This window comes from Zonotrichia albicollis, chromosome 8 (assembly GCF_047830755.1).
Source record: "Zonotrichia albicollis isolate bZonAlb1 chromosome 8, bZonAlb1.hap1, whole genome shotgun sequence".
Taxonomy (NCBI): Eukaryota; Metazoa; Chordata; class Aves; order Passeriformes; family Passerellidae; genus Zonotrichia; species Zonotrichia albicollis.
Genome location: NC_133826.1, coordinates 19,488,326 through 19,514,986, shown reverse-complemented (window position 1 = coordinate 19,514,986; position 26,661 = coordinate 19,488,326). Strand labels below are relative to the sequence as shown.

The window sequence follows — 26,661 nt, the reverse complement described above, 5'->3', positions numbered from 1 at the left end:
GTGTCATAACTTCAGTAAGGTTTGAGGTATATCCTCTATTTTTTTCGAGTAATACAATTTTGATTCCCAAATAAATGGCTTCAATTCTCAGAATTATTCAGTTTCAGAAACAGCCTTAGAAAACAGCAAGTGCTTACTTTCTATACCCTTATTTGAACATGGAAGTATTTTACAGCATCTGGGATCATGCTTTGTGGCATAGCCATACATTGCTTTACCCACTACTGAAAAGCAGCATTTTTACTGAGCTGAAACAGCACCTGGCTCATTGTATTCAAAGCACTCCACAGCATTTAGAACAGGTTAAGTATCCAACTGAAACTGCAAGAAGCATTTTGCTCAACAGAACACAGCTAACTACTGGAGTTTGGCCACAGCATTTGGATTAACACCTCTGTCTTGCAGGCAAGATTGCCCACAGGATTTTCTCATTATTCACTTACACTACTTGTAAGCTTTCATCCCTATTTAAAAGTAAACCAGGCCTTCCAGGACGGTGTCAAGAAGCAGAATACATTAAGAATGGATTTGCTTGCAGTGAGACACATTCACAAAATCTTGTTATTTTAAGATGTTGCAGGAAATGTGTGGTACTTTCTGAACAGAAATGTAATTTTTTTTCTTGGAATTTCTGCCTGCAGAAAAAGATCTTTATATCTTGGGAAGGAAATGTTGTTAATGCCACCACTGTTAGAAAATCCAAACGGGAAAGTGCTACAGCCTTAAATGCCATTATCAGTGCCATGCTGCTTAAACCTATCAACTCTTGGTTAGTACTGTAGCCTGTGGGTTGCCAGACCCACTCCACTGGGAGTAAGCTCAGCTTTAAACTTCTGAAGACTTTTTCCTTATTTCTTCTCTATAAAGTATATGACAGATATGTTAGAAAGGGGTATCAGCATGATGTGACAGTTTAAGAGACTTGCCAAAAGACTGTATGAAAACATGGTGGGATGAAGGGCAAGTCAGCAGGATAACCCTCCCCACCTTACTTTTTATTAGTCAGTCTTGACAATTATCTGCATTGGGAAATATGGGAGAATACAGCCAAGTGTTTCTCTAATGCAAAGCTGTAAATTTACAAAGAACAGACAAAGACTTGCTTGTCAGAATGTAGCAGAAATCAAACAATACATGGTTCCTCTGCTCTCAGTTCCAAAGACAGCACTTGGCCAAATGCAAATACAGCCACACAGCTGCTAAATTAAAAGGAGAGGAGCTGATTTCTGGGCTCTGAGGGACAGCTCCTTTCCACACAGCAAAACTGCTCTTTCCCTGTTGTAATGCTGCATCCATGCCCAAACCATCTAACTGAATCATGCCCAGGCATAAAAGGAAAAGGTAATTAGGGTGTGTGGCACCAACAAACACTCTGGTTTGCTGTGGGCCAGCATTCAACCCCATACCCCAACCCTTTTGTATTTGTAAGTGGAGACATACCCCACTAAGTCTTTTCCCTAAGACAAAATTCCCCTTTGACAAGGAATTTTGATTTGCAAACCTTTTCTACTTTCTTCATTTCTGTCTTCTCACTTGCAAAGATTCAAGGAGATTTTAAAAAGGCACTGAACAAATTTACCTGTATCTATTAAATGTGACAGGCAAGGTTCAGTTAAGTGCTGACTGCAAAGCTGTGAATTTGCATTAACCAGGGGAAGGGCCAGTTATACTGCCCATTCTCAGAGTCTAAATGCACTTTGGCCCTAAGTACCTTAGGTCTCTGGTTTTGAACATCAAGTTACAGTCAGAGCTAGCTGAAAGCACTTGTTTTATTAAATTACTACAGAATTTACTGATTTTCATGGCTCAAACTCTTTCCAGGATTATATATGAACTAACTTCATGGGGAATTTCAGTTTCAGCTTCATTAATTTCTTAAAATTTACTTTCAATGATAGCCAGCTCACCTATCTCACCCAGCCTCTATAGAATAATATGTATTTTCAAGATGGAAAACCAAAATTGTACATAAAGCATGAGAATTACTCCAGGAGGAATTCTGTATAAATTCTCATATCAAATCCATACAGTTTTCAAGGAAAGCAAAACTGCAACAAATTCCAGCCCCAGAACCATCCAACATTGCATCCTCATTGCTCAGAGCAAGATAAGGCATCCCAGAATCCTCTAAAAACATAGATTTCCAACCTCTGTTGAAAGGAGGACTGTCTGCACAATCTTTAGTCATTATCTACTTAACAGATGTCTCCATTCATTTTAGAAAACATGCTCTTTCTCCCATTAGATCCATCATCATATCACACATTTGAGGGAAAAGCTTATGAGGTTTTATTGAGTACCTGATATAAATGTTACTGGAAATTAAAATGGCAGAAAATCAACAGAAGAAGCTTTTCTTTTTATTTCACTTAGTCCTTCACCACCCATTTATTTTCCCAGCTGTTTCAATTAACTGCAGACTTTGCTAAAGCAGACTGCCCACTGTGTTTCCTGTTTCAGTCAATTCTCATAATGAACTAATTCTTCTGTAGAGACACTACTTTGTTATTCTGTACACTTGGGATTTGCTAACAGCGGAACACAAGAGAATAGGTGTGAAAAAAACATGAAAATGTTCTTTAATGTCTTCATTCAAAAGAAGCTCCCTGAAGCCTGAAAAATTAACAAGCAGATAGCTAAGACCACTTCAGAAAGGTCACCTCAAGAGCAGTGGTACAGAAGCATGTAATGGACACAGACTAAAATTCCCTTGCTCAGTACTTCTCTCAGTGGAGACACCTGACTGCAGAATGTCACTGTGTACGCACTGATGAACTGTGAAAATAAATTTTCTAGAAAGGGCACATACCTCTCAAACTGCCCTTAAAAAACCTGGATATTGCTACTCACAGGTAGCACTGCAAAGCCACAGGGTTTTGTTGAACAAAACCAGAGTAAGATAAAGAAGGCACAATTCTCTAAATTCAGAGAACTGCAGTTGAACTGATAGCACAAGTCTGTGCTTTCTCAGTCCATCTGCAGCTCTAGGAATGGTAATTGCCATTCCAGTTCTGAGAACTTTGCTTTGTTGCATGCATTAACCTAATGTGAATAAATAATCATGCTCAGGAACATGACTAATGAACTGCCATTTTTAAACCAATGTACTACTGAGCACAATGGATCACAGAAGATAAAGAACTAAATGCACTGTAGAACAGCAGTGCAATGAGGGAAGCTTTGGCTTTTCTTCTTGAGCTTACTTTCTAAACCTAACCTGTCAAAATACAAACTTACCGAGATTTAAGATTCCTGATTTTGCTCTGCTTCCAAGGAATGTAGTTAAGCCAGCTGAGCCATGAGTATGCAATCACTTCATCATAAAATGCAAGGTTTCAGGTGTTTACATTATAGCATTTACCCATGAATACAATTTTGAATTGTAAGAATTTTTGAAGATAGCATTGTTTTTCACATATATTAAATACACTGACATCAGGGTTAAGTGGCTGTGGCTGAACTTCACAATTTCCATTTTTCTTACAATCAATGCTTTCCTCTGGCCAGGAGGTAATTAGTTTTTGGGCTGGGTGGCTGGGTATATTTTCACATGTTGCTGACTCAGGACATTTGCTCTGTTGCTGTTCCTAATACTGATGTTAATTGCTTTTTACAGTACAGAGATCCTACTACCTCAGTTGTAATAAGAGAATGTTGGGATGTATTCTCATTTTCAGTAAACTTAATTCCTATCAAAATGTAACAGGATCTCAAAGCAAAAGTAATATCAGAGACTAGAAGAGCCTTCAGACTATTTATTAAATAAGGCTCTTAAATAAGACCTTTAATGACCCTAGTAATTTGTAATACAGTAATTGAATATTACAGGACTAGCATACAATAACATTAACAGCATTGAAATTGCTACAGGTTGACAGATTTTTATGTAAGATCAAAATATGGCATCTGAAGTCATTCTGTAGGGATGCTTCAGCTTTTACTGGCTTTAGAAGAAGTTAACTAAAAGAGGAAGTTATGATACCAGCAGAAATCTAGGGTAATAAAGAATTGTTCAGATTTTAGAATTGCTGTTGTATTCTAGCTTTTGTTCAGAGCAGTTAACCATAACCATAACTAGAAATGTGAAATTGAAGCTTTAAAAAAAGAACCAAGAAAACAGAAAATACAGAGCTGAAATTAAACACAGATCATAAAGTTTTGTTTCTACTTTCTAACAATATGAGAACAAATCTTCAGCTATTCTGTGGCTTTCTTTGTATATGTGACCTCAGAGGTGGTAGAAAAAATTTCCGCTCTTTGCTTGCCATTTTTAAATTTACCCAATTATTTAAGGTAAAATAGAGCTATAGTTATTTTAACACTTAATTTCCTTAACAAAAAGCGGGTTTGAACACTTACACAGTTCTGGTAAAAACACAAAATATAGTTTCACTATATTTCAATTGAATATTTTCACTGTTCAGGAAGGAAACATTTTTAAGACTGTTCCCTTGCACATCTTCTCTAGAAACAGAAGCAATGATTGCTCTGAAGCAATTCTTGAGAAGTGGGTGCACAAAATGGGAAATATCAGCTGTGTGGAATATTGACAATGCCCCAGAGCACGTGGTGTCCCTGTGTGTGCAGGCACCCCCGGGGCTGCCATTCCATTTGCAGCTACCCTGGAAGGAAGGGATTTCATCTTCCCAGGTGAGCCTCCCTCCTGCAGCCCCGGGCTCCCAGACTCCTGCACAGGCTGCCCTGATCCCTGCACTGCAGCACAAACGGGCTTTAAAGCCTGTGCAGCTACAGCAGGCCTGACTTTGGCAGCATGGGGATGCCAGAGCTCTGGGAATGCTGAATTGTATAACCAGCCAAGAGGAGTGGAGGATCACCTCCTGCTGAGTTCTGAAAAGATGTATCCAGCAGCAATACTGGGAATCACATGGCAGCAAGCTTTCTCTTCTGCACTTAAACCAGCTGGAGGAAAATAAAGTGCTAAACTGCATTAATGAATATTCTGCCACAAGAACCAAGAAGCTCGGCATCTCTTAGGAATAATCATAATAACTCAACAAGCAGCATTCTTTCCAGGAGCTGACATTACCCTGGATGGAGGATAATCAACAATAATTTTTAATCTGGGCATCAGAAAAGTCTTTTATTGCCTTTTGAATATATTTTGTCCAATGTCAAAATTCAGGAGAAGACCAATTACATTCTTCTGTGAAACAGCAAATGTTGGAGAGAAGAAAACCAAAGATGTCAAAAGCTGCAATTCAGTGTGGTAAAACAAAATTCTATCATTACATTCAGGAAATGTCCTGGAACTGAGGGAATCACTGTGCTTATTAAACTTCTGAGAGAGGATGGGAATAGAAAAAGGTGATAAAACTGATGAATTAGAATCTTTTTTGTATTAGATCTAGATAGGATGCTGAGACACTTCAGAAGAATCTAGTAAAACTGGAAAATTATCCAACATTGTCAAATGTTACCTAATCCATATTGGAAGTAATCAGTGGAGGTCCTTGGGAAATGGACAAATTGCCAACGAAATGTGACAGTTCAGCAAAAAGCCTCAATTTGATGTCAATCTGGACAGTTCAGGGGACAGCTTTGAGCCCCTCTCCACAGAAACACTGACTCAGGGAAAGGTTCAAATGCCTCCTGCCACTGTGCCCTTCATCAGGCTCAGGTAAAGGCCTGACTCAGCTCTCAGTCTCAAGATCTCCATATCAAGAAAGGAATACAGGGACTCTACAGAGAAATGTACAGAATGACCACTATCAGGCAACCCAAACTTATATCAACTTTATCTCCTGAAACACAGAAAACACTCTGAGCAAAACAGCTGTGATCACATAGCCTTTCTCAAATTTGCCATCTGTGCACAACTTCTAGCATCAATATATTTCAGTGTGTTTCACTGTATTCAGATCTCTGCAGTGAATTAATTTTTTGAGTATATGAAATATTTCACAGCTCACATTGCTGTGTAACTACTACAAGGTACTTAATACCTGGATACAGAGATTTTCTATATTCTGTTGCAGGGCAACTCCTTAAGTTTATATAATAGCTCTCAATGGGTTTTCATTGTCTTTTTTAAAAAATGAGTTTACATGTGACTTCCTTAAACTGCAGAGATTTATGGAAATCATTCTGAATGGATGCTGAAAGAGAAACGTCTAGCCTGAAATGATGCATAAACTCTGAGAATCTGAAAAACTTTTGCAGAGTTACAGTGGTTTTAATAAATACATCCATGTTGACATACACCCATAAATATACATCCCTTCAGTTTCAGCGCACGCAGGGTTCCTTCATAGCACTGCCAGAAGTCCTTAAGAAAAAGTAATTTGCTTTTCTGAAGCAAATTCAGAAACTAAGTCCATAACTGCCCTGAGGAAAATGCAGTAGCCTGTCTCTCAGCAAACTTTATGCAAGTTTTCTCTCAAATAAGTGCCATTAAAAGTCCTCGCTCAGCACTTCTTTTACAAATAATTCTTAAAAAGTAAAACTGCCCCTGTGGCACGATGATTTCTAGACTGTTTTTTCTGCTTTTCTTTCCTCCCCCACACTCAATATATAAGCAAGATAAATTGCTACAGAACCTGCAGCTCCTTCTACAGCACTAGAGAGCAGTAGATTTAACAGCAAAGCCAAAAGAAGTCTCAAAATGTGTGATCCCCAATTTATCTTCTGTTCCCATCCCAGACCAAATGAAGACATAGTGAGTCTGCCAACCCTGGGAGTAATGCAATAACTCTTGGTACAAAAACTTGTAAACTAACAAGAACACTGAGAAATGTGACTCTTCAGAGCCTCAATGGTCTTTTATGAACAATAAAGATCTTAATAACAAGCTGTGCAAATAATAAAGTCTCTGATGTTTGTGATTTATGAGAGATCACCAAATCACAGGAGGTCCAGAAAGGCTTCTGCTGCTTTGATGAGCAGGCTGGCAGTTCTGCCCCTTCCCCATGGACAAGTACAGGACAATATTTACAAACAGGCTCGAGCATATTTCTGCCAAAGCACTGATGGGGAGTAGGGGGGTTATTTGTGCTCAGGTTTTGCATTTCAGACAGGAACACACTGCTCTGCCTGGACTGAACTAATTAAGGGCTAATTGACTGTCTAGCACCTATAAAGAGATAATTCACCCACGCCATCTCCCACTGGAAACTGCAATGCCTATTGGCATAGAAAGGATTGTTTATTTAGGGGTCAGCATAAGACACACATAAGTATTTGTTAGTAAGAGCAGAAAGAGGGCAGATGAGGATATGGATGTTTTTAATGGACGATTAAATCTGGGTAGCTTGATCTCCTCTCATGCTGTGGATGTTGTGTGCTGCAGTCACGCCTCTCACTGCCAGCCTGCACTGGGATGATAATCACTCACTATGAAAACTCATTAGCTCCACAGCAATGAGCCCTCCGCTGCTGAAGCTGGGTGCTGTCCTTAGTACCATGGCAATGATCTCTAACTGGATGTCCCAAACTCTCCCCTCTCTGGTGGGACTAAATACCACCAGAATAACCACTTCAGACTCTCTAGTAAGTAGCTGTTATATGTTGCAAGCTATCTTAATGCTGAATTAGTATTTAAGTGCCAGCAAAAGTGTTAGTTTGTTGCCTCTTTGTAAATCTCTTTTTTATTTACTAATCTTCCTTTCATCTCTTAATGCATGCTTATTTTTGGGCATCATAAAACTGCAAATTGGTGAGCATGTTGTGGTCTTACAATGAAAGGGAAGGTTTCAAAATAGTATCCTTAAATATGTAACAACAAATGCCTTCATCTTGAGCATGAAATTCTAAAAAGAGTACAGCAATGTCTTTTCATTTATCTAGACTGTTCTTCCTATCTTTACTGCTCCAGAAAAATGCATTGTGTTGTTTGAAATATTATATCTGGCAGTAGCTTTCTTTTTGAAAATTGGATAATGTTACCTAGTAACTATTCACTATAATATGCAAAGGGTCAGATTCCTTCCTATTTTTCTTTATTGGAATACAGTTAAACAAATAAATAGCTGTTAGAAACAAAATAAAATTGCTACTAGGAGGTTAGGTACCAGAATTTTTGAAAGGCTGCTAATGGGAATAATACAAATGACAGAAATATCACTTTGCATCATTGATGCTCATATACAGCAGCCTCATTTAATAAAAACCTCCAGGAAAACTGTGAATAGCTATGAACTCATGAGAAGCCTAAAAAGTCAAGTAACTTTTTACTTTAGGGGGAACACTATCCTGGTATTCATAAATTAAATTAGAACATAAATTTCCTAAATGTTTAGTAAAACACTTTTGTCTATATATCTTTTTGTGTAACTGCAATCCGATGTTTATACAATAGTAGGTTCTGTAAAATATAAATGTAACTATTTGTATAGCAGTTCACAATTCTCAAAACTCAGAATTCTATAACTAACAATTATGCATTTATTAACCAAAATGGAATAATTGAATATATGCATGCAGGAAAAATACTACTGCAGAAAATTACTGTATTTAGTCTATAAATATTAATACTTCAAAATTAAATATGATGTAAGAAAAATTCTGTTATCTTTTAGAGCAGCAAGCTGAGAGTACAAAGAAAAGCTCTATTTTTCTTAAATGTAATTTCATTTCACTGAGTCACAGTATGTATTGATAGTTCTTGTGGCTGTATATTATAAGTAGAAGTTCCCTATCACATTTACATCCAAGTTTAAAGTTGCCATTGTGTAACTACGAGACAAACATTAGTTATTATGTGATATATATATTGATATATATACATATATTTATACACACACACAAATATATGTGTTTGTATATTGATATGTTCAGATTCCAAGCAACACAAAACTGTCATGCTCCCCTTGGCTACAACAGGGCACTGCTGATAGAAATGCCTTCTAAATATTAAGAATGCCTTCAAGAATGCTCTTTTCACTGCTTGAGTTGAGCTATAAGCATATTTTTTGTTTTGATAAGGCCAGCAAGGGTGCCAGTAGAGCTGGGAGAGTGATGATAAAAACTTGATTATCTGAGCTTGGCAACCTCTGCCAAATAAAAAAAAAACATGAATTACAATCATGTAGGGTTCTTTTTTCACTAAACCAAGTACCACAAATCTGGTGCCTTTCTTAAAACTGTAGATGTTGGTTGAAAGACTTTATGCCCAAAGTGCTCAGTAATACCAGGGTCATCACTGACTGATTTTTGGCTGCCATCCAGAGTTCCCCACTCGCAGCTTCTCCAGTGAACTCTGCAGCCTGAGCACTTCTCCGGAATTTCTCTCCCAGCACAAACACAGCTCATAAATTGTGTATATTGTACAATGTACAAAAAGGACAAAACCTCCCAATTTCCTGCCTTCAGCTGGAAGAATTGTACAAGGATGTGGGGTCAGGTAAAGGGCCTCCTCTTTTGAGCCCTGTCACCAGTACCAGGCTTGAAATTGCAAGACAAACCAAACAATACTGTTTATGTTTAAGCAAGCATCCTAAGTAAGGTACTGTCCATTGACCTGTCACCATAGTAACAACAGAGGTAGCTGTAACAGTTTTATTAGAATATATGGCAGTGCAAGTGAAAAAATAAATCTTTTAGAAGTGACCTAAGTCTTTATTATAGCAGCCTGCCACAACAGTGGCTAATATTGGACTTTACAGGGACTTGTCTGTTTTCCCCAGATTTTCAAGAACTACTAGAAGTTACTATTGTTGTTTTCCACTTGTCATTTCTTTTCTTTCTTGTTTACTAAGACCTGTCAGCAGTAAGCCTGTGTTTGAAAAGTTGGTGCAGTAGCTTCTGTAAGGTTTTGATGATTTTAGCTCTTTTTCTGCCCAGCAGTTTTTGCTTGAAGTAGGGATTAAATGTCAAACTAAAACAATAAAAGAAAAATAAAGCAAAGTGCCCCTTTGTACACATGCATGTTTTTCTCTGCCATCACTCATATTACCCATTCTAATTAATAAAGGATGCCTAAATATCCAAATAGAGGGAATAACAGAAAAATTCATAGGACCGTAGCCAAAATTGTAGAAGGTACTGCCTCTTCAATTACTTCTTCAGAGGAGCCAGTCCACAGAGATATTGGCACCTCTTCAGAGACAAGGAACTCTGCAATTCCTGCACTAAGCTGCCAGGAAAGCGTCAGTATCAAAGCTTCCCACTTTAAATAATCACTTTCTCTGCTGGCACTGAGTACAATTGTGTAATATAAATAGCAACTGATTCCAACTGTGTCCAGACCAAAATTACTTCAATGATATCCATTAGCATCTGGACCATGAAATTCATCATTCAGTACAATATTAGGAAAGAATAAAGCACAATATTAACTGTAATTTACAGTTTAAAAAGAAAGTTCAAAAACTGTTTCATGTATCTATTAAGTTCCATCACCTGAATGCTTTCAATCATCTCATTATATTGTTTTCTGTCATTCCTACACTATTTCTGTACATCCCATTAAAGAGATACTGAATCCCATACAAACATTAAATGCAGTTCGGTGTTACCCTGCTCTGCAAACAAATGCAATTTTTTTTTTTTGCCTTTCTTTCTCAGTCATGGTTGCTGTAAAGAAGAACAGATTATGAATTCCCAGTTTTCTGCTGTCCCAGTGAAGGACATGCAGTGTCTTAATTGCCCAGTGGCTTGCTTGCCAGGAGCCCCATTCCCCTGGCCCAAGCAGACACTTTTCCATCCCACCCTGTTCCCTTGGCTAAGTGCAGTGGGAGCCTGGGGAGCAGTTCCTGTGAGGTGCAGCTTCCAGAGCAAACCTGTCCCCCACCCCCAAAGTGCTGCTGAGCCAGTTCCCACCTGTGAGTCACACACTGTGCTCTCCCCAGGCTCAGATGTTTGTTCTTTCCTGTCTTTGTTGTTTCCATTAGTCTAAAGTAAAAGTCATCCAGGCTGAAAGGACATGTTTGTTCTCTGCTGATGAAAAACTCTAAATGTCCCTCTGCAGAGAATTAAATCACCTGGTTTGTGCTGAATCACAACCAGAGTGCCATTCTCATCCAGCCTGGAAACTGTGTGTGCTAAACTCCTCTAGAGAACTATTGCAGAGGTCTGAGATATGGCAAAACTGGGAAACTACCAAACTAATTAGTGAAGAGTAATAATTGTTAGCACTTGGAACCTCATTGCAGACATGTACTGCAAAAAATATTCTGCTGCAGTGGTTTTTTCAAACAATAAAAAATCAGTTCAGTTCCCTTGTTTGTTATTATTTTGTTGTTACAGACTCAAATTAGCCCCAAGGAAGGGTGGCAAGTTTATAGTTCAGCCCAGGATCCTGATGGCCGTTGCATTTGCACTGTTGTTGCACCTGAACAAAACCTATGTTCGAGAGATGCCAAAAGCAGGCAGCTCAGACAACTACTAGAGAAGGTAAGTCTTTCCAAAATATTCCTTCTCTTGGTCATTAAACTTCCCATGGAAATCTACTGCTTTTCTTCTCAGTTAATCCATCATGAACTAATGAAGAGTTACCTGATAAAAACTGTTATTCAGGGTATATCCCCTATCTGTGTTCTCATCTCTGTTATCTATTTTCCTTGCATCACACCTTTCCCAACCCAAGTTTCATCTCCTCTCTTAGTCACTCCTCCCAAATTCTTTTTTACATACAATAGGACAGATTTTTCTGTGTACAATCAGTTACAAATCCCACTTCAGGCTAGCTAAGGGATTTAAACTACAGCTTCTGCTACGATCACGTGAGACTGCTGAAGGTCATTTCTCATCTCTTATCAAAAAATAATGAGAGAGACACCACAGCATCTTGAAGGCAAACTGCAGAGCCTAAACAGTTCTAATTTTTTTGTTGTTTCTTTTTCTCAAGTTTATTTATTCATTTTCTGACGGTGCAGATTTTCCGCAACAGCCCAATTCTTAATTCCAGTATTATCCACTATTGCACATATGGTGAAACCAATGAATGTTTTACATCAACAGAAAAATGCTGCAAATATGAAAACACAAACATTCTACATTCCCTGCATAAGTAAGCAAGGTTATAGTCACTGTATCACAGCCAGTGGTACAGAACCTGAGGCCCAAGGTAGTTTTAACAGCAGCAAAAACCAACATAAAATGTTGAATTGAAAATACACTTTTAGCACACCATTTTTAGTATTTTTCTAGCTATAGAAAAATCATTCCAGTGTTAATATAGTGCCAGATCCTGATAGATTTTTGCTCTCTGTGCTTCCATGAACTTCAGAAGGGACAAAGTTTCAAGCTGACAGAGCCCATAACATAAGATGCATGGAGAGGACATTGATGGACCAGCAGAGAAAAGGAGGTGCCTCCCCTCGTGGTGTCTGTTTACTGAAGAAAGGAACACTCCAATCTTTGCTCCAGCACATTACCCAAATACTCAAATATTACTAAAAATACTCTTTACTTTGAGGTGGGGGCTGGAGGGGTGTGATAAGATCACAACATAGTTTTTGAGCTGCCACAGAAATGAACCTAAATCATCAGCCTCTCAAAGCTGTTTTCTTGTGACTAGGACTGTGGCAGTCATGGATAGGTAATGTTGTATTACTATTTCCTGAGTCCATACAGTCCTTTAATTAGACCCTCTGTGTGGAGTGTCTTCTGCCAAATGGAAATTCTCAAAATGCTTCCAGCACCCAAAGGACTTTATTTGCCTGCTTTCAACAATTAGATAGCAAAAAAAAAAAGAAAGCCTCTGCATCTTACATTACAAATCCTTTCTCAGAACTATTAGTGGCAACTGTACAATAAGTAATGTATACTATTTTTAAGAGTAGTTTCTAAATCCACACTTTCTGTAGATCATAAGTTAGCTCCAAACATGAATATTCCTTGAAATACTGCATATTCTTGCTAACCACAAGAGTACTGCTGGGTTTGTCTTTCCTTAAGAAGGTACAAAATGTTTTGTTTGAGCCAAAACTTCAATAAGGTGCCTAATACCTTTACAGGAGTCTAGTTTTATCATGTTTTAGGAAAACAAAACACTTGTTGAAACAGAATAACTGCACGTGGACAATGTGTTCTTTTTATGGCTGGCAAAATCATTGCTTTCCTAACAGAAACTTTTAAAAGTATGTGTAATTCACCCTGGATGACAGTTACTGTTGCATCACTGTGGTAAAAGTCCTCACTATAGCCACAAAGTCAGTTGCTCTACAAAAATAACCTAAACATTCACTACTTTTCATCTGGAAAAAAAATTGTAGTTTTCTACCAGTGAGACAATTGGATAAAATTTCTAATTTTACATTTACTTATGAAATTATGAGGAAACACCTTTGTGGTGATTGACACAGCCCCGCTTATCTTCTGAATGCCTTATATTGAATGATTCTATAGATGCCTATTAACAAGTAAAGTCATGCTCCTCATATTGACCAAGATCTCCAAATTTCAGTCCTGTCCCTCCCAAAGTGCCTGGAAGGAAGCATATGCTATATGAGCACCTTTTGAACCACAGCCACATCTGCTACAGGTCTCAAAGTAGACTCTATTGCCTGACAGCCTTTCCTGACAACAATGAAAATTATGCTTAAGAGATCTCTCTCTCTCTTTACCTCTAAGTAGTCCAAACAATTTTTGGCTTCAAGGCCTTGCCCTGTTCCCCAATATTTATACCATCATGCAGTTACAGAATGTGTGTAGAATGACTCACAACTAATTGACAGAAGTGCATTTCATTGCCTGACATTTAACCAGGGAAAAAAGCAAAGCAACAAAGATGCATTTAGAAAGTGTTCTTCTTTAACAGGTTCAGAATATGTCCCAGTCTATTGAAGTTCTAAATCTACGGACTCAGAGGGATTTCCAGTACGTTTTAAAAATGGAAACGCAAATGAAGGGGCTGAAGGCCAAGTTCCGGCAGATTGAGGATGATCGGAAGACGTTGATGACAAAGCACTTCCAGGTAGCTCCAGTTATTACAGTAACTCCCAAACCTGCTGGAAACAATGTGCTGAGTGACAATGCATGGACTGCTAAGGTCTCAGCTGGAAATGCTCCTACAAGGGTGCCATTTAAAAGAAAAGCATAATAAATCTTCTGTTATGATGATAATCTTTTGCTCTGTTCAATTTAATTGTAAGAGGGAGGAATTATTAATTATTAAGTCATTAGAGAAATGTCACTATAAACAGATTCCTGTTCTTTCTGTATCAATGTGCATGTCATACAGAAATTTATATTCTTTCAAGCTGCAGTGCTAAAGGGGGAGATCCAGTGGAATTAATAGCAAACAAGTAGAGTTCTGTGCTCATACTGTTCCATGACATTTACTGCAGTTGAAAGGAAGAAAGGCTATAATAAATCAGTTTATTGTAATTTTTATCCAGTACAATTAAGATCTAATTTCATGTCTGAAGGTCTGCTCTTTTGAATTTGGGATGGGGAGGAGGGCAGTCACTCCCAGGCACATTTGTGTGATTAAAAAAAAAGACTTCCACTGAATTTTAATGACAACAAAAACCACAAGCCAATCCTTTTGTGAGGAAGAAGGCTTGCATATATTACAAGTAATATTGTGTATTCTGAAAAAGTTACCCGAAGTACTCTTCAGGAGAAAAATATTTCAATAGCGTATTTAAATTCTTTAAATACAGTCTGATAAATTAATCTTTCAAGACTGTGAAAGCACAAAATAGGTGCTAGAAAATAGTCTGAGGATTACATTATGTTAAGCAAATACATATTTTTTGAAGTGTTTCTGAAAGTTCACATAAAATGAACCTAATTTTCCAATTGGTGCTAGAGTTAGATACCTAAATAATTACATATTCAAGTAGTCCAGCGGTTTTCTTCAGAGCCACTGAATATCAAGTGGATCTTAATAACATCAGGAATTAAGTACACTAATGATCTGACTACCAAGCTTTATAAATTATATAATTTTTCTTAGTTTAGAGCTGTTTGAGCACATTCTCCCAGGTTTTTAGTTAATAGAAAATATCTTCACCTTTTTTTCCCTTCTATCCCTTATTACTACAAAATATTACATTAAAGGAAATTGGGGGATTGAACTGCTTTGAACATCTCTAATGCACATATGATTGCCTTTAACAGGAGTTGAAAGAAAAGATGGATGAGCTTCTGCCACTGATCCCAGTTCTGGAACAATACAAAACTGATGCCAAGCTGATCACACAGTTCAAGGAGGAAATTAGGAATCTGTCTACTGTGCTCACTGGGATTCAGGAAGAAATTGGTGCCTATGACTATGAGGAACTGCACCAGCGTGTAGTCAATTTAGAAACCAGGCTTCGTGACTGCATGAAAAAGCTCAGTAAGTTAACAAGTTCATCGCAAATTTGTCTTGCATCTTCATTTTCAGTTGTCTCTCTTTAGAAAGATTAAAGTTTGGAGGGAGGGAGGATTTGTTTGTTTCTTTGATGAAAGACTGCATTATATTCTGATCCGTGCTACCCTAAAAAAAGGCAAGAGTAACAACCTAAGGTCAGTTATATCATTCTAAGTGCATGACATAATGTAATGCCTTACTGTATACAAAAGGAATTAGATGAAAAATCATAACAGATGGCAAATTCAAAATCTGAGGTTTAAACCACTTGGAGAGTTACAAATTTTCTTTCGAAAAAGCTCAGACAGACACTACTACTAGAGACATCTTTGGGCTGTCAGTGTGAAAAAAAACAGTGAAAAGCAGAATGGAATCAGTTTTGAGATGTCCACATCATAACCCTGGCACCTTGCTGTGTCACCTGAGAGGCCACTCTCACTGTACTGTCCTTAGCCTGTAATATTAGTATTAAGGAGATCTCCCATTCTCCAATTAGCATTACAATCTAACCAAACTTCAGATCTAATTTAGAGAGACCAAAGCATGATTTCTGCAGGATGCACAGCAGCAATCCATTGCTACTGCTGCACCAGGTTTACCTCAGGCCACCTCCATCTTGGCTGCTCCCGTGCTGCCTTTACAAATAAAACGTTGAGCATTTCTGAAAATCAGCACTAGCTCAGTATCAGCTCTAAAACTAAGGCCTGAAGGATCAATATCAAGTGTCAGCCTCAACTTCCATCAGGGATAGGTAACCTGCTTTACAAACACAATGCAGTCTTCCCAGTCTTTCCATGCATTTGGAGATTTCTGAATGGATCACTATTGCAAACAGTAGTGATTGGGTAACTACAACAAACAATCCAGCCCCTTTATGAAAAATAAACACTTCACACTTTACTTAACACTAAACAATTTACTTAACATTAAATGTGAATAAACTTGAAAATCCAAGGTTTATGCCTGAGACACTATGATCAGTGTCTCAGTTATCAAGTGTGGGATGTTTCAAATGCTACCCAGGACATTAAATATCTTCTTAACTGGATAAGCAGAGCCTCCTTATTTTTGTGATGCAGTAGAATGAGAAAAATCTAGGTTAAGTTAGCTTCTTAAATAATTTATTTCTTTATTTTATTCTGGAAATAGCACAGCAGTGATGTGCTAAAATACATGAAAGACTTCTTCAAACAGAAATTTCTTATGATCCTATTTTCCCCTCAGTACACACACAAAATAGCACATTACTGCATTGACAGAAGGCAGTCAGGAGAAAACAGCTGTGTTGCAATACTGCAGCAAGCAAGAAAATTCCTGTGAATAAACAGTATTTTCTGATAGTGAGTGTTCCAGTAAGTTATTAGATACCAAAAATCATCAGTTTAACAAGTATCTTGTTTGGCTTTGCTTTTACAGCATCTTGTAAGAGCAGTTAGTGAAGCAATGAGTGCGAGATATATTTTGTACGATGGAATTACGAGGTGTATTGACATCCTATCTATCCTGAATTCCTGCAACACATTCTAATCTCTTGATGTACCTAATGAAACAAAAAAGTATTAAAAGTATGTACATTAGCCGTAGAAAGTTTTTGTATAAAATAAATTATTAAGCATACCCGTTAACAAAAGGGAGTGGACCTTCTCAAGATGTAACACAGCATCATTCATCATTATTGGCATTATTCCCTGGCCTTAGATGCTTTAATGACTTTTATGGTCCCCAACTAATGGGCTGGCTGTTTTTCTGGCCTATCCCTGTGTGCCTTTTGAAGCACAAGCAGCCTCAGTTTGGCTTCCTGTAACTGCTGAGAGCTGGGGCTGCGTGCTCAGATCAGAGAGCACGAGGAAAAAGCAGCTTTCATGCCAGCACCTGCTTTGTGGCCACAGTGGCCATGCTGGAGGTGACCCAGCCATGCCTGTCCATGTCAGCCTGATAGCCAGAAGCCAATGGCCCCAGTGTGCCACAGGAATCTTCACAGATTTTGTTGCATTTCAAAATACAATTTTCTAATCAGTGTATGCAATAGCTACTCTCTATTCTTCTCCCCAGCAGGTGTTTTTCAGCAGTATAATGCATTATTTATATTGTCCTGGCCACTTAAAAGGGTTCTTCCATCTGCACTGGCAACACTTTCAGCACTCATTGCAGTACACCAAGCAGTTATCTTACTCTCACTGAGGTTTAATGGTTACCACAGCAGTTGTGATGACTGAATTTTGCTCCTTCTCTTTGGAATAAGAGAAAATTCAAGATGAAGATGCTGGGAAATTAGTTAACAAAACTTTTAAAGGGTGCATGCAGCTAACCACGTAGGAATAAAATGCATGTTATTACACACACCCCAAATTCACATGTAATTTTGCATGTATGGGTCCTTTGCTGATTGTCCTGTGAGTCCTGGGTATTTATAAGAGAAAGCAGGTTGCAGAGGATGCTTGGAACCTTCCTATTCTTGTCATTACATGTTTTTGAAATTAGAATAAAACTTACATGGGTAGCATTCATAAAAGCTAATACTCTGACATATAATTAGAGTAGATATATATCAGATTAAGGTCTAACTGCATCTGATTATAATGTAGAGTCTGAAAAATATTTTACAGTAATTTTTTTTGTTAAAAATTGCAAAGTAAAATATTCTATGTATCCAAAGAAGTTCTGTTACATCAGTGGCAGAGGAGCTGTTAGTGCAGCCATGAGACTATTGATTGCAGCGGTACTTCTACTTCCAAAGCATCCTTCCCTTTGGAATTTGAAGAACTTTACAAATATCATTTAGTATAAAACGAGACAATAGAGATATAGATTCTTATCCCTATTTTGTAGATCAAGGAACAAGCAGCCCGAAAGTATAAATGGATTTTCCAAAGATTACACAGCAAGTCATGGCATTTATGCAGAAAAATCCAGGTCTTCCTCTCAGCAAACTCTAATAACTATATAATAGTGCTTCCTGGATTCATATTATGCAGGAAAATAGACATACATTCATTAAGAACTAATTCTTCATTCACTCATTTTAGTATGTTATAATAAATTTAACCATAAGCAGAAAAGCGCAAGCAGTAAAACATTTGAAATGCATTTGTGCAAGTGCCAAAAACACCCTCACTTCATTCTCCTTTATTTATTACCTACCAAAAAAAACCACATAATAATGATGCTTATGAACCCTTCAAGAGAATGTTGTGGGTTTAGTTCCTTTGCCAGTCCTTCTACAAATGAAAAATTCAGTTGCTCTATATGGCAGCTACCAATATTCAGACACATCACAGAGGATGGGACTATCCACACATTTATAGCTAATCCAGGGCAGCTTCTCTCCAGCTGCACTGTCACAGCCTCCTCCTGGCACTTGATCACTGTGGAGCTTTCCAGACACATTCTGCCCCATGTACCTTCACAGCTCACAGGCTGTACAAAAGTACATCTATTTTCTCTTCTACTGGTCACCTCATGCTCAACTTCTTCCTAAATATAAATAAATCATGGAAATCATGAACAGATTTATAAGAGTCCACTGCACAGAACTGTTGCAGGAGAGGAATCAAGCCAGAAACACCTGGATTCTGCATATGATATTTCCTGTACAGCTTAGTTTGGGATCTAAAAAGACTCTATGATTGGGATTTTCCAACTACTACTATCAGTTATGGCTGGAACTTGCTAATGTAGGGCAGCTGCTTCTTTCAAAGCCAAGGAAAAGAGACCGAGGGCTTCTAAAAATTCCACTGCTTTTCTGTGTCTATCCCCAGTTGAACCTCTTAGGGAAAGAAGAAAAAGAAAGCCTAGAAGTATCACACTTTTCTTAGAGTTACTGAACTTCTTCACAGGTGCTAGTATGGAGATATATTTGACCTAACTTTTTATTAGCATCTGGTCCTTCTTTCAGGGAATCAAATTGCTATAAACCAAAACTTTTGGTATGGTCCCTTCTGCCACGGGGAAAAAAAAGGTTTCTGCTTAGTGAGGAAGGAAAAGAAAAATGGGACCTACTATAGGGCAGGAGGGGATAAAAAGTCTTCATGCTTCTTACAAAGTGCTCTGTTCTGTTATGCCAAAAGGAGAAGCTTTGTCACTTTTTCAGTCAGCTGCCTCCCAGCTATACAGCAGCTCTCCTAGGAGTCTTCCTTTCTTGATCACTGCATGCTGTCTGGGAATAAAGATTTGATCAGAAATTCACCCTGGCTCAAACTGCTGATCATTTAGCTGCTGAAGCACTTCATCTCTTCACATTGAACAGCATCTCGATACATTTTGAAAGATCATTCTCTAAAAGCATCTAACTCCTGTGACAGGGGTACACAGCTCTATTCATATAGTTTAAACTAAATGAAGGCTGAAGAGGTTCATTAATTATTAACAATGTGTAACTAACTCTTAATGAGCAAGCTATACATTCAGGATAAACACAATACAACAGTGAAACCACTGTACTTAGGCATACAAATCTGAATTGCTCTCTAACCTCCTCACACACAGCGCAGCACCCAAACAGCCCCAGAGCTGTGTGTGCCCCCCTGCAAACACCCAAACATCCCCTGCTTTCAGCCGTGCCCTGCTGCAGCCTGGAGCCTGCTGTGTGCCCATGCTGCTCCCACCATGGCCGGGCACTGCTGAGCCCAGCTGGAGCGCTCCTGCACCTGCCCTGCCCTGCCTGGGCCCCTGACACAAAGGGCCTCAGGGAGCCCTCACATCTCTGCCAGGGGCTCTCCCGTAGGTTTGCCCATTCAGAAGCAAAACTTCATAACTCATTATGAGTCCACTTTTAGTTTCCTGGATTTTTTTTTTTTAATAGAAGAAACAGTGCTTCAGATTCCAAATTCCTCTTATTCTTTCCCACTAATTGCAATACTGTGTTGTAAAGGCACCAAATAGTATTAGCATAACTTATAACTGATGCATTCACTGTGTTTTAATTATCCTCGAAACTACAAGTTCAGGAGTAATTGTTATTCTGATTTCTTTCTATTTATTAGTTTTCTGATAGCTCATTCCAAATTAAGTATTCCAAATTCAAACTTAAATCTTCAGAAGCGTTATCTTATGCCCATTTCTGAGACTATTTATCAACACACCACCTAAAAATAAAAGACTTCACCTTGATAGGTTATAGTCTTCTACCTTTCAAGCTAATAGCAATTCATGCTGTAGAAAAAGAGCACTCAGCACACAATGCTAGCAGCCTACCGACAAAAAAATCCAGAATAAAAAGTTATGTCCTATCATAACCAAGCATTTAAAAACCTATAAGATTCTTTAAAATGGGAAATTCCAAAAATATCTTCAAAATACTACAACCTAAATAGATTGAGATACGTCTCTTAATTGACCCAGAAAATAGCCACAGTCTACCCTGCTCATTGAGGTATCAGCATGCACTCAGTTATCTTCATTTCTGATATGTCCAACTTCCCTGGCTGTGAACAAAAACTACCCAAGCAGCCTCTGAGTTTTCACCACAGCATTAACCCCGTTCTAAGTGACCCAAATAGGCTGGCATGTTACATTCCTTTCTAGTTACAGAGTATAAAATTCAGGCTTGATGTGACCCTCTCTTTTGAGCTGAATAAATTCCCTCTCAACACCAGATACCATTTGTTTTCTTCATTTCCTACATAGATATGGTTATCAGTATAGCACAACCATGTAGCACAGAGAAGCACTTACTTTTAAATTTAAAAAATTGTTTCACTTCTTTTTACCTTTTTTTCTTTAAAAACATGTTATTCAACCTAATTGCATGCACACCACTGTGTGATATTACATCTTGGTAAACACATGAATTCCACCAGGAGCTTGTTACTAAGAGGTATCTTATTAATGTCCCCTAAAATATAGATTTTTGAGTTGTTAGGAAGGTCAGCATCTTAGGTGGTATTGACTTTCATTATTTCCTCCCAGGCAGCCAAATAGATTAGAAGCCAACCAATACAGCCAAGCTTGCTAAATAATTCTCACACTCACTTTCTCCAGGCAGCCTCCAGTAAAGAAAGAGCCATGTGTGTGTAAGCAGGGGGCAGGCGGGCACAAGCTTAGAGTACAGCAATGTGTGTACAAGCTCATTTGTGTGTCTGCCCTTCACCACCTTGTTACCCTGGCCAATGGAAAACTGAAACATCCACCAATCCCAGCTTTGTGCCGAACTTTCTGAGGGCAAAAGGCCAGAGAGGGATTATGTCTTGATTTTTCAATTATTATTAAATGCTCTTCAGCTCAGAAGATATTTTATTGGTTGTATTTTAGCTTATGCCCAAAGACCGTAACTGTGCTTTGATACAAGATGTAAATACAAAATGTAAATTACAAAGATGTAAATACAAAAATACATACTAATAAAATTTTATGTGCATATTTTTGCATATTTATATTACTCTTCAATATGGAAAAGTTCCTCCTGTGAAGGCGACAATCAATCTTCAACATAAGCCTGAATCCCCTGGAGCCACTGTGTAGTTTGGAGCTTTTGGTCTTGTGCTCTAACTGATGTCAAGGAGAGTTGTGCATTATTGCATTTGGTTTTTTTTATTTCAGCATGTGGCAAATTGATGAAAATTACAGGCCCCATTACAGTGAAGATATCTGGAACCCGATTTGGAGCCTGGATGACGGATCCACTGGCATCAGAGAAGAATAACCGAGTATGTTAAGGCACTATCTTTGTGTCCTGGAGTCTTACTTGCTTTATTTTAATCTTATAAAAGATATTTTCCCCTAGGACGTTATGTTCCTAAGCATGTTTTTCTATTTCAGTCATTTTCACACTCAAACATATCCAGAGAAAAAGCAACAGTATTTTTGGGAAAATATCCAACTACAAAAGTTATCTAAACACTTTTGTGCCATTTACTTCAACTTTTTCAGAGTTGATAATCATCAATCAGAACTTAATTTTTTTTTATTTCCAAACATATTGAATTGCGCTTAGGTCCTTTAAGAACCAGAGTAATCTAAAACATCAACATTTTTACCCAAGAACAGGACCCATAATGCAGTACAGTTAAAATCTGCAGGATTCAGCCCCATATATGCTCTGGTCAGATCATTTGTTCTATCATACCCTTGTTTTGTTATTTGGATCTCCAATAAGATCTCAAGTTGGCTACAGTTTTGAGAAGATGCTCTCTGCATCAAAGAGTTTTGGAAGTCAAAACACTAAGCTTCATTTGTATGAAACCCACAACACTAATTTTTTGAATACAGAAAAAAATCGTCAGGCAACAGAAAAGGCAACAGAAAAATGACAATAGATAAAGATTTGTGTGCAGCTCTCCCTGCACACAAATCTCTCTCTGTGTCCGTGCATATTTGCTACTGACTGCAGAAATCTCAATTACCTTTAGGAGAGTAACAAACTCTGAGAAACTAAAAGGAGAAAAAGCAAACTGCATGAAGGAATAAATTGGGGGAATGGAAGCTGCCTAAAGAACATTAAAAAGAAGTAAAAATTCTGTTTTAAGGGGGGAAAAAGGCTTTGAAACTTTACTGGTTTCATTGCTATTGGTTGTGTTTCCTTTATTAAGACTCTGTTTTTCCTTGAATAGAGAATTAGCTGAAAAAAATTTAACCACATTTATTCTTAAGTATAAATTCAAGTTTATCTCATATACCATTTCCCACCTCTCTCTCTTAGATTATTAAATACCTTTAAGCAAGCATGATATAGCAGAAGCACAAACACTGAATAACCCAGAATTAAATTTCTCTGAAAATGCAGACACTGTAGTTAGTAACAGATGTGTTGAGAGTTCACCTGTACAGGTAAATTTGATGCAGAAATTCAAGAATTCCTCCTGCTTTTGTAACAGGAACATGGGCAATATTGCACTTTCATAGCCTTCTGCACAGCTAAAACTTGTTTTCCCTCTTTTTCTGCAAGGTCTTTGTGTAGTGGCTGTGGTTTGCCAATTTAAGATTTCCTGGCCAATGCACCAAAGAGTGTGGCAGGTTTTGGTGCTGATCAATCACTCATGCACTCACTTCCTGCTGCGAGATAGGATTAGGAAAAAGGCAAAGCAGGCTCAAAACTTTAAAAGGTATAAAGAAAATGTTACCGACAGTAACTAAAAGGAAAAAAAAAAGTAGTAGGAATCAAAGCAAACCCTTCAGAACACTTCTCCTCATTCCACAACCTTTTCTTTCCCACTGACAATGTAAAGAAACAAAACCTAAAATTCCCAGTCAGTTTACCACCTCTAAAATAGTCTTTCTTCAGTTCACTTAGGGAGAGAAGTCCCTCTTGTTAATGTTATGGAGACTTCTCCACAAGAGAAGAACACATTGACACCAAACCATGATACTCCCTCATGCCATATCATGATTACCTACCACACACTGCATTTAAGATGGTCACTCCCAATCTTTGTTTCCTTTCCAGGTCTGGTACATGGATAGTTACACCAACAATAAAATCGTCCGTGAATACAAATCCATCGCAGACTTCGTCAGTGGGGCCGAATCAAGGACATACAACCTTCCATTCAAATGGGCAGGAACCAACCACGTTGTCTACAATGGCTCCCTCTATTTCAACAAGTACCAGAGCAACATCATCATCAAGTACAGCTTCGACACGGGGCGGGTGCTGGCGCAGCGTAGCCTGGAGTACGCTGGCTTCCACAACGTCTACCCCTACACCTGGGGTGGCTTCTCTGATATCGACCTGATGGCAGATGAAATTGGGCTGTGGGCCGTCTATGCCACCAACCAGAACGCAGGCAACATCGTCATCAGCCAGCTGAACCAGGATACGCTGGAGGTGCTGAAGAGCTGGAGCACGGGCTACCCAAAGAGAAGTGCAGGAGAATCCTTCATGATCTGTGGCACCTTGTATGTCACTAACTCGCACTTAACAGGAGCCAAGGTCTACTACTCCTACTCCACAAAAACCTCCACTTATGAGTACACAGACATTCCTTTCCATAATCAGTATTTTCATATATCCATGCTTGACTACAACGCAAGAGATAGAGCTCTCTATGCCTGGAATAATGGACATCAAGTCCTGTTTAACGTCACCCTTTTCCACATCATTAAAACTGAGGATGACACATAATTTTATTTCCCTTACCCCTCCCTCCCTCAAAGCAGTCTCATTTGTGATTAACTCTAAAAGCATCCATCTCTCTCAGTTCCTTTTAATTTACGTTTCTTTCTTCATTAAACAAAAGCAACATTTTCTACTGTGTAATGCATCACAAATATGGCTGAACCTGTCAAAAATGACCTGTCAGAGATAAAAAGCATCTTAACTCATGATTTTGCAAGGTCTGTCAAGACCTTGTCTTGAAAAGCACTAAAGAGGATTTAAATGGCGAAAGACAGTTTTTAAAAGATCATGATCTGCCTTATTTTAGAGTCAGAGACTAATGGTGGCTTAAATGCATGAATGTCTTTTTTTACCTCATTTTTTGTTTTAATATATTGCTTAACTTCAGGAAATATTTCAGTAGTGTCAGACACATATTGCACATTGTATTTTTTTATTTATTCCGAAAAACAGATTTAGTAGGAATTTAATTTTCTTAGACAAGGCGTATGGTTCATTTTGCCATCATCCAATTTCAGATGTGGTGCTGTACAGTATGTTTTTAAATCTCTTGCAAACATTTTATCAACAGTATGTATTTCTACCATTGTAACCACCATTGTGCAATTGTATCTCTTCACTTATGTGAAAGTAAACTAAGTACTATTTTTTATAAAATATATTGAAGCTTAATTGCAGTTCTGGCTATGAGTCAATTGAATGTGGTAAAAATCTGATAAAAGGTTGTTATTTCTGAGAAAGACCAGTAGCTTCTCAGATGCATGATTTATATTCTCAGCTTTGCTTCCCAGATCCCCTCTTCACCAGTGCTGCTTACTGGCACATTTGCAACTTTGAAGCTTCCTGCCAGTTCCAGCTTCACAACTGTTTGCTCTGCCCAGTTTTTATCTCCTGCTGCTGGCTTTTCTCTCTCTCTCTCAGTATTTTTCTCCTACTTTCTTCCCTTCCACCATTTGACTGCCCCTGTTTATGCTTATCCCTGCTGTGACTTTACAAGCCGGAAGCTGAAAGGAGCTGGTGCCCACCAGCTGAGAGTGGGAGTGCATCCTGTGTTTGTGCTGCTCTGGGGCACTGAGGAGCAGTGGGAAAAGCAAAGCTGCTCTCCATCTGCCTGTCTTCTTATTCATAACAGGAGAACATTTATCTGTTGACAAAACTCTTCTCTGGGATGACAGTAATCACAGAAAATACAGCAGGGAAGGTGCAAAGCCCAGAGGATCAGTGTGGCCCCTGGTATTCACCAAAATCCTTGTTAGAGAGCACCATCAAGGCCAAGCCCTTACAAAGAGGTTTGGGGCTTGCTGGCAGTAGAATTGCTACTCCCAAATTGATGCCTTCAAGAAACAAATATTTCTGAAAACTCTTGGAATTGCTGTACTGTCTCATTAGAAACTGGGGGGCAGATAGAGGTGTGCATAATTCAGAAAAAAGTAATGAGGTGCTATCTCTCTCTTTTGGCAAAAATAGAAAGAAATTACCATTAAACACTAGTAATCAGACTTTTTTTAATAGCTGGGCTCTAACATACTGGTAAAAGTATTGAAAAATTCTGTTAAAGCTGTGTTCCTCAAACTATCTCAGCCTCTATTTTTTATGTCCTTTGCAATTGAAAAGCCAGATATTTTATTTGCTGGTTCTTCTAATGTACCAGCTGAGATCACCTAAAGTCTAATTAATGTTTTCATTCTTATAAATTTGTGTCTATATATGTTTACAAGTATGCTTTATAATACAAGCCCGTGTGAAGCTGAACAAATTGCCTTATTTTTCATACCAGTTGCAAAACAAAAAATGCTAATAAGTTTTCAAAAACTGATAAAGGAGGCAAAAAAACCTGCAAAACAAACAACTAGTTACATTGCAACATGACCAGAGAAAAGTTACTTCCTTGCTCCCATCTCCTCTCTAGATCAAATGGTAGCTATTGTCCCATACAATCAGTTACACAGAATTTGGACAGACTCAGTTCAGCTAAATAGACAAATTAAATCACTTCCCTCCTGTAACCAACTTACCTGTATTGACAATGAAACCTCCTCTGTGACATGTGAAAATGTATATGACTATTCATTAAAAAAGGTATTTTGTGTTATACAGGGATGTTTTATGAAAATGGAGTATGTTCAGATTTTTATCAAAAGCCATAAAAAACCCCTCAACCTTTCCTCTGTACAGAGTAATTTCAACAAAACACAAGTTTTTTCAACCAGTAGAGTATTTGTAAAAACATTAGTCATTAGATTGAGAAATTAAACTTCTTTCTACTCTATCATCATAAACTTGAAGAATAGCCACAATCACTTTATCTGTAAACAATGATTAGTACCATATTTCTTTATAAGAATTTCAC

General features: G+C 38.1%; 1 protein-coding gene across 1 annotated transcript in view; it reads left to right on the top strand.

Moving 5' to 3' along the window:
• Positions 1–26,409, top strand: part of OLFM3 (olfactomedin 3) — a 47,066-nt gene extending 20,657 nt beyond the window's left edge. The window contains exons 2-6 of the mRNA XM_074546184.1: positions 11,203–11,349; positions 13,718–13,873; positions 15,025–15,244; positions 21,797–21,903; positions 23,640–26,409. Coding sequence (XP_074402285.1) covers positions 11,203–11,349; positions 13,718–13,873; positions 15,025–15,244; positions 21,797–21,903; positions 23,640–24,317 — 1,308 coding nt within the window. The 3' untranslated portion in view covers positions 24,318–26,409. The remainder of the gene's footprint in view (positions 1–11,202; positions 11,350–13,717; positions 13,874–15,024; positions 15,245–21,796; positions 21,904–23,639) is intronic.
• Positions 26,410–26,661: the final 252 nt, after the last annotated feature.